At 45.6% G+C, this 9,111-nt stretch overlaps 2 protein-coding genes across 2 annotated transcripts; both read right to left on the bottom strand.

Annotated features, from left to right (window-relative positions):
- Positions 1–3,732: 3,732 nt before the first annotated feature.
- LOC134726736 (uncharacterized) lies at positions 3,733–5,019 on the bottom strand. Its single transcript, XM_063591154.1, has one exon. The coding sequence runs from the start codon at positions 5,017–5,019 to the stop codon at positions 3,733–3,735; it is 1,287 nt and encodes a 428-aa protein (XP_063447224.1).
- A 359-nt stretch (positions 5,020–5,378) lies between these two features.
- LOC134726735 (uncharacterized) lies at positions 5,379–6,128 on the bottom strand. The gene has a single exon (XM_063591153.1). The coding sequence runs from the start codon at positions 6,126–6,128 to the stop codon at positions 5,379–5,381; it is 750 nt and encodes a 249-aa protein (XP_063447223.1).
- Between the last annotated feature and the right edge of the window lie 2,983 nt (positions 6,129–9,111).

Below are 9,111 nucleotides of genomic sequence, written 5' to 3'. Positions count from 1 at the left end.
TTATCAAATGGCAAAATCAAATGAAAAAACTCATCAAAGGAATGGACAACAACTTTCATATTCCTGACTTGGTACAGGCATTTCAAATGTAGACAATGGTGGATTGCAACTGGTTTTATAGCGCTAAACCTCTCACTTGTATGACAGTCGCATCAAATTCTGTTATATCTACAACGATGCGTGAACAAACCAGAAATTATAGGTAAAATAGTCAAAATAAGGGTAGAGCAGTCACCACTGTATTACATTCTCCAAACAAACAAACATTTACAAAAAAGAACAACATTTTAAGTACAATCGGAGAAAGAACGTGCATCAATTGAGAACATAAAAACATTAACTTTGAATATCTTTTTTTTTCAAATATAATATTAATGATTTATTATTAAATGCTATGTACTATAAATTAGGAACATAAACAATTACGAATACAATTATTTACATGGTAAACGTGATAGATTTCTTGTCCACACCCTCCCCCAACCTCTATTGATTCATCCACTAAACGAAGAACAGTTACTCCAACAACACAATGTATTACATTTACTATCAAATCAAATCAAACCAAATCAAAAGTTTTATTTAAAGTCGATTTGATTTTATTTCTTACAAATAAAAGAAGACATTTCTTGACAGTATTGTGTAAATCCAATTTTTAAATTAGGTCGAAGAATATAAAGCCTTTTTTTTTTTTTTTTTTTATCTGACAGCGATTTAGACTTTTTGAACGTAGAGATGTTTTATTTTTGATAAAACCAATTAATTTTGAACAGCAGTCAATCAAAGTGTGTTTTTTCATCTTTTTGTATTGATTACCTCGAGTAAAGATTGACAACACATTAATCTAGTTATGACTTTCTCAAGTGACTTCAAAACAAAAAAACCACAGCATTTGATATGAAACCAAAGAAGTTCTTTACTGAATTTGAAACATTATTATATTCCTTTGACAATTATCTTGTACAATACAAATGAATCAAAACAGCTTGACTTGTTTAAATTCCCTTGAAAGATATGAGTAGCGCTTGACGTTTAAGTAGGATTAAAGTTTCAAGAAATTTTCAAGACTATTTAACAGCAAGGGACATTTGTTAAAAAAGGTAATACATAGTAGTATGAAAATGACAATTCTGCCGCAATCGCATTTTCAAGGGGAAATCCTGCATAGGACCCCCAGCCCCGACGGCCAAATGTAAACGGACGGCACCCCTATTGAGCATAGGGTAAATACAAGAATATGACTTTTGTACACAATGGATTCGTTGACATTTCCAAAGATGGAGATGACGACTTCATCGGTGAAGATGCCTTCCAGGAAAAGGTGCAGGACCAGAATCAGGAAGCCATCAAATGGAAGGATTTACTTATTGGGATGATCTATAAGATCTTGGAGGTGATTGAAGTGGAAGGTAAGTATGGCAAAAGCAGGATTCTCACTCTGAAAGACAGACAAGGAGAAACCGCCAGAGTATGGGCTTGCCCCACGCTTAACAAAGAGAAGGGTCTTTTGCAAGGAGCTTTCGTTCAGAGCACCGGATTTAAGCTGAGCAAGAAATCTAATCAGCAGTACCTCTCATACGATCTGGTGAGGAAGTGAAAAAAAAAAAAAAAAAAAAAAAAAATCTTGGGGACGTAAAATTTCTCAATCCAAAGAGGATTGGGAAATTTTTTTTTTGGTCACTTAGCACTTTGATCTGGAGGGTTCGAGAATGAGCGGGGAGCGAGGCGTAGCCGAGCGATGCGCGATTGGAAGAATCCTCCCTACGGCGCATGCGCATTCATTTCTTCACTAAATGGGGTAGAAGGCCGGCGTAGATGATCCTTCTCGTCGTAGTAGTTCTTCAGGCAGATTGCAGGAGCACCGTCTTCACCCGCCAGCAGGGATTTGTAGGTTTTGGCTAATCGCACAGTATCTCGATGCTTCTTTTTCTTCTTGACGACTCGGCGCGAGATCAAGGACAGGACCAAGGTACCTGTGGTACAGAGGCAGGCTAGGGATCCGATGGGGATGGATGCCACAGCACCCACACCAGTTAGGGCAGACCCTATGGTGCCACTAGTCAGCAGGAGACTGCCGACGGAGCACCCACCCAGGGCAATGGAGATGACCTTATCAACACGGTTGTAGATCTTCAAAGTATGCTCATATTTCAGGATTTCTGCTGTGAGCTCTTCTTCCAAGGATTCCATACAACTAGCATCCACTTGATCGGTCATTTATTTATAGGAGCATACCGAGGAGGGGAATATTTTTGAAGGGGCTGTTAGCACCTAAGATCAGACCGGCTCCGTCGTGGAATTGCCGACCACGCTTCAAGTAAAGTCCATCACTATAGGTGATCCGGGCGTTTGAGGGTTTGAGGTAGAGACCGTTGCCACTAGGTTTCACTGTGCAAACGCATCCACCACGTTTCAGGTACAATCCAGACCCTAAGGCCTTGTTGATGGCTACACCACCCAGACCACTTAAGGCTCCAACACCTAAGGCGGGTAGAATGGTTTTTGCTAACATGGGAAGTGCCCTCATTGCCAGCCCCGCCAGCATGGGTAGGAAGCCACCCACCTTCTGCATGTTTTCCTTCAATTGGGTCGCACTCAACTCTAGGACCATGCCACCAGTACCCTTTTGTAGGAGCTTGGTAATCTTTTGAACCTGGCGGGTGGTGAGCCACATCTTGTGTTCGCCTTGCAGGTTTGCATGGGACAAACGAATGGACACCGGACAACCTTTTTTGGCAGCCCCTTGTAGTTTATTAGCTTGACCTTTTGTCAAGTTCAAACTATGTTCAAGATAAGTCATTTATTTATACCTCACGAAGATGAAAGCGGATGGTGAGATGTTCACCCCTGAAATCGATGGGCCTACCGTCTTGATCGGTGAGATACGTTTGCATGCGATTGATGGTTCGCAAGGTCACCGGCAAGTATACTAGATTCTTTGGGGTTTGAATGATCTTCATACCAGGACCGTCTGCGGGAAAGAAGCTGTAGATGGTAGACTGCTGTGTACCATTCACATAACTTCCATGGATGATATCACTATTCACCAGAATGCTGTTGATGCTGATGATATTTACAATGTGTTCCCCTTCCGTATAGCCGTTTGTGATCATATTGAACGTGTAAATCTGCCGCTCGAATCCCAAGACGGTGTTGATGCTATTGACAACGTTGAAGTCTACTTGATAGTGTCTGGCGAGGGTCAGCGTTGCTCTTAGGGTTGCCCGGTTGGCATCGATGATGATCTTCGTTTTGTGTTTGTTGAGCCGTAGCCGCCGCTGGATCTCATTGTTGATGTCTTCGATGTCATAGGAACCTGTGCTTAGTGTGATGGGAAACCAGTTGGCACCATCGTCGGGGGAGTAGCGGAAGGAATTGTTACCTGTATGAATGTTGGGGATGGAGTTATAGGTTTCCAGGTTTACCAATGCCATCTCATAGGCCTTGGATTCCTTGAGTTGTAGTGGGGGGTTGAACCGGGTAAGGATTTGGCTATCGTTTCCAGAGACGATGAAGGAAAACCCATGCTTGGGGTCGGTGTTATTAGCAATTTGCTGCAACAATGTGTTATCCATTTATTTATGGTAGACCATTGTTACATATTTTTGCTTCCACTCTTCGATACCGTCATACTGCTCCTTGAGTTGTTTACCAGCCTTCACTACGATCGCATAGACTTCGGCGGGGCGACTGGCAAAGAGGAGTTGTAGGTGAATTTTATCCATTTACTTTTTAGTACACAACGTTCATCTTCTGACCATCAGATTCAAATTGTAGGATTCTATCTGAAATAACAAGTGCAAACGCTTCGGTGTTGGCTGGAACATTACGGGCGAATTCTGCTCGGATCTGAATGTCCACCGTGGATTCTTTGAGACGCTCAGACTGATGACTCACATCAATCACAAACAAGGGGTACAAGTCGATGAAATCGGAGGGATTGATACCACCATTACTGAGGAGAGTGTCCATGTTATGGAATTTCTTTCTGAAGTCTGAGGCCTCTTTGAACACTCTGGCGATCCTATTTTCGTTGAAAGCTGCATTATAGTCGACTGCTGGATAACGTTCAGCGTTGAGGGTGACATTGATATTTCGCAATCGACAGTGATCGAACACGGCAGCATTATGGGTTTGATCACCACTTCTGTTGGTTTGGAAGGCAACAACGATATATCTAGGCTTTTCGCGACCACTCTTGGCAGCTAGACGCCAGTTAAACTGTGAGGCTTGGGGAACGGCTATGGAATCACACTGTCTCATGCGAAATCCACAGTGGATTTTGGATTTACTTTGGATGGTTTTGTAAAGTTGCATCTTATTTTCGTCTGAGGGGGTGACGTGAGGAACAAACCACGATAGTTTACTCAGGACGATCTTTGCCACATCGTTGACGGCAGCTGCTCTCAGAATGGCATTAGCATTTGAATCGCGAACGAGTGAGAGTTCGTGCCTCAACCCGTACACTATTTTGTTGTAATCATCTGCGAATCCAAAAATATGTTTTAGGGGGATGGCAAACGAAAACGATCCTTTGTTGGCGGGCTTGGTGATAATGTATCCATGACGGGCTGCAAATCCAGTGTTTTCAGCCTCAGCATCGGCGGAAGAATCCTTATACCACAGTTGGTTGAGACCCTGCGATTTGGAGAAGTCGTCGGGGTAGGTTAACATTCCAAGCATAGTGGTGGCGATGCCGGGGTCGTTAATATGTTCGATCTGCTGACCGGAAAGCCTGTAACTGATGCTCTTGAAGAGATACATGATACCATTATGGGTGAGCGACACAAGATCGCCATCGGCATATGCTGTGTCATCATTCTTGAGAAGTCGACCTTCTACCACGAGATAACTTTCGGCGGGGTGTAGGAACAAATCCTGGGTTTCGATGTTGATTCGGATTTCAGCACCGGGATTGTTCAGCTGGGCACCGGCTTGTGGTTCGTATTCTCGAACCTGATATTCCTGGAGACTTTCGTCGAAGGTCAACCCTTCGGTGATTGTAAGAATGTTAGACATAATGTATTTATTTATAGCGTTGGACGAAGTCGTGGATGGTTTTGATACCAGAGCCGGAGATTAGATTGTTTAACCGAACTTGCTCTGGCTTCTTGCGTTGAACACTAGGCTGTTGAGGGGTTTTGATACGTTTCCTGGGGCGGGTCACTTTATCAACCACATGGTCGACGGCTTTGGAAGCACCCTTTTCAACACCTTTCAAGGCTGCATTGGTGGCAGCATTCATGGCCTTACTTCCTAGGGTTTGGGCGGCAGAGGAAGTAAACATGCGTCCAGCCAAACTGGCGATTGTGTCAAACAGTCCTTTACCACCGTAGGCGTACTTTCGAGCGTAACCTTTCTTGATTTGCAACATTTATTTATAGGATGCTACGATGCAGTGCCTTATATTCCTCGATGCTGATATGTCTACCCCTTTTCATAGCATCGATAATCGACACAATTTCGTTGCGCACACCATTGTTTCCTGCTCGGTATGCTGCAGCACACAGTTCCAAGCGATCGAGAAGCTGCTTGAAGTTGGAAGGAAGAAACACAGTTTGCAGCCCACTGCCAAACTTATCCTTCTTGTAGATGTGGGATACGATTTCCTTCCACTTGTAACTCTTATTCGCCTTCGGGGTTCTCGAGAGGGTGGAATTGCCTTGATACATGGCACCGGAACTTTTCAGGATCTTTGCATAGTCGTAAAGGTCGTCGGGCTCAAACGATTCTGGTTTCTTATTCACCATGAGTTCCCAGAGGCCAAGGGTTCCTTTGTACCTCACACCATCCACGAAAATATCATCATCGTCAAAAGTAACTGGTGAGCTTCCGATGAAGAGACCATCGTTTTCAGATCGCAATCCAAAGGTGTGGTCGGCGGAAGGAGTCATACTGAGCTGCAAATATTGCTGTGCTCGAGGTCCGAGGACGGTGTCTGTAGGTGGTGCGATGGGTAGTGGATCAGCAAACTCGGGCGGTGGAGGAGGGAGGGCTGGCACTGCTGCAGGTAAATCTTCGATTGTTTTGGTGATTTTTGAAGCTGCTTCCCGCTGAGCCTCAACCACAGGCTTGAACACCCTGGAAAGGTCTCGGCTGAGTCCAATCTTGTCGAGACGATGTTGCATGTTGCTGGCTTGAATGCTCCGCTTAGTTTCATGCAACTCCTTTGCGAGCGCCTCACGCTGCTTAGGGTCGGTAATCTTGATAAACGTCATTTATTTATAGGAGCGAACGCTGTCGAACGCCCTATAGCGATGGTTCGAACGCCCTATAGCGATGGTTCGAACGCCCTATAGCGATGGTTCGAACGCCCTATAGCGATGGTTCGAACGCCCTATAGCGATGGTTCGAACGCCCTATAGCGATGGTTCGAACGCCCTATAGCGATGGTTCGAACGCCCTATATCGATGGTTCGAACGTCCATACGCGATAAATTGCACATGAAGGTATTACACAGCTGATACGGATCCCTTTTCTTCGAAAGATTCAAGTGTCTTAGGCAAAGGTCTTTACGCGGTTGGCATGGGTGTGTGCACTGGTGGCCTCGAATCGTCTTGGCAGGGCATTGGGGTTGTGGGGGACGCTGCACCTTACCATACAGACGGTCAGAGTTCCATGCGTCGAAATCACCTCTACTGCTATCGATCGGGCGGATGATCGTGCGACCGCATTTCCAACACATACTTGTCATATCGACCGAGTCCCACTCGTGCTTGCATTCAGGGGGTGGTCGTGAGGGCTTGGGAGCATTCTCAAACTCCCGATCCAAGTCCCGTTGATTCTCCAGGAAAAATTCCTGAAAGTGATCCATTTTTTATTTTATACTTCATAGAACTCTTCTAATTTGCATCGGTATTTCCCTGCTGACTTGGGGCTTGTAAGATCGATGGTTACAAATCCATAGGGTTGGGACCAGCAATGCTTACACAGAGCGTCAAATTGTTCCTTGGTAAGATCGTTGCAGTGATCGCGCCGAATATGGTCGAGATTCTTTGCGTCCTGCTGGAAGAGGCAGAGGAAGTTTGCATTTTCTCGGATCGATTGTCGGGGTAGTTTGAAGTAGTTCTGACACAGGTAGAAACAATCGACGTTGTTGTGGCGACCGCGCACGTAGTAGTCTTCACACGTGTTCTGTTTGCTCAGCATCAAGTCGTCGAACACCATGAGGTTTTTTCGGCTGGGATCAAGTTCCCGGGGGTCTGGTACATCGCTCCCTTGCTCGAAGAAAAAAGTGTCGATACCACTCGGGTGTCGTGGTGGTGGTAAGGCGTCGACCACATCGATCAACGAGTAGGGTGAATTGCTCTTACACTGTAGGAGGTCTCGAATATCTTCCTTAGGGAAGCCTTTTCCCAGCGCTTGCTGCAACAGCTGGTAGATGGGCTGGTGAAGCGATTTTCCGAAGACGTACAATCGATCGTAGTCGAGCCATCCATCGCGCAGGAGTAGGTTGTTCAACAGCGTTGTCTTACCACAGTCCGACTTCCCAATGATCAACCCTCTGATCGACCGCTGCGGTAGGAGGTAGTGATTGCTCCTCTTGGGGGCGTTGGCACTGTAGGAAATGTCTTCAACGTTCATTTATTTAAATAAAATAACGATGATCTTCTGCGTAAAATGTCGTAGGAAGACGGACACAGTTAACCCTGGTGAAACAATTACCAGCAACGGGCGACGGAGGAAGGTTGGCAACTGCAAGGTGTGCGGTGCTAAGAAGTCTCAGTTTGCTGCTACAACCGGTGCAGGGTTCATGAACAAACTAATCAACCGATTACCTATGGAAATGCATCTCCCCGGACACAACTTTACCGGACCAGGGACTAAACTTAGCAAGCGACTACTCCCCGATGGCACCCCAAAGGCTTGGTCCAAACCCATTAATCGAGTGGACCAAGCTGCATATCACCACGATCTTTGTTATGCCCAGCACAAGGATACAACCGCACGCAACTCCATCTGTGACAAAGCTATGCTAGCCTCGCTTAACACCATTCTCAACCCTACCACACGCGAACGCATGGACCGCAGCATCGTCGGACCCATCATAGGTACCAAAGCTCGATTCGGTCTGGGTGTTAAAAAAAAAAAGTTCGCTGGACCGATGATTTAGCTGAGGAGTTGCACAAACCAGTTCGACGTAAGTTTCAGAAACGCCGTGTGGTAGTGGGTGGTGTGGATGAGACCTGGGCGGCCGACCTTGTTGATATGAGTGCCTTTTCCAGGGACAACAAGGGAAATAAGTTCATCCTGAGCATCATCGATGTCTTCTCCAAATATGGCTGGTTGATACCACTCAAAAACAAGAAGGGGGTGACGGTGCGGGATGCCTTTCAAGCGGTGTTCAAGGAGCGTATGCCCAAGAAGCTTTGGACAGACAAAGGCACTGAGTTTTACAACAAGGATGTAAATCAGCTGCTTCAAAGGCATGATATTGAGCTCTACTCCACCGAAAATGAGGAGAAATCGAGTGTGGTTGAGCGCTGGAATCGCACCATGAAAGAGAAAATGTTCAAATATTTCTCGGCCAACTCTACACGTACCTATATCGATGTCCTGGACGATCTTGTTCACCAGTACAATACCACCAAGCACCGATCCATCAAGATGACCCCTGTCGCCGCAAGTCACAAGGAGCATGAAAACAAGGTGTATTGGAACCTTTACGGCAGCATACCTCCCATGAAACCACCACGATTTCGTGCTGGCGACAAAGTCCGAATCACCAAGAAGAAAGGTACATTCGAGAAGGGATACACACCCCGCTGGACCGAGGAAGTATTCACCATTTCCCTAGTGTTAAACACTCAGCCGCCCACTTATCGCCTCAAGGATTTCAGCGGCGAGGAAATTCAGGGATCCTTCTATGAGTCCGAACTTCAAAAGACTGATCAGGACGTCTACCGCATAGAGAAGATCCTCCGCAGGCGAACCAAGAACGGAATTAATGAGGTGTTTGTGAAGTGGAAGGGTTATCCTAAGAATTTTAACTCGTGGGTCCCGCAATCAGATCTACAATAATCCTCAACAACCTTTCCGGTCTCAACCTTGAGACTGGAAAGATTTGGAAAACTAAGCATGCTTCAATTCGACAAAAACCCTCAATGCAT

Source organism: Mytilus trossulus, chromosome 7 (genome assembly GCF_036588685.1).
Source record: "Mytilus trossulus isolate FHL-02 chromosome 7, PNRI_Mtr1.1.1.hap1, whole genome shotgun sequence".
Lineage (NCBI taxonomy): Eukaryota > Metazoa > Mollusca > Bivalvia > Mytilida > Mytilidae > Mytilus > Mytilus trossulus.
This window is presented reverse-complemented; position numbering and strand designations above follow the sequence as displayed.

Coding starts and splice junctions, on each gene's coding strand:
- LOC134726736 (XM_063591154.1), bottom strand. CDS start 5,019: ATGTCTAACATTCTTACAATCACCGAAGGGTTGACCTTCGACGAAAGT.
- LOC134726735 (XM_063591153.1), bottom strand. CDS start 6,128: ATGCAACATCGTCTCGACAAGATTGGACTCAGCCGAGACCTTTCCAGG.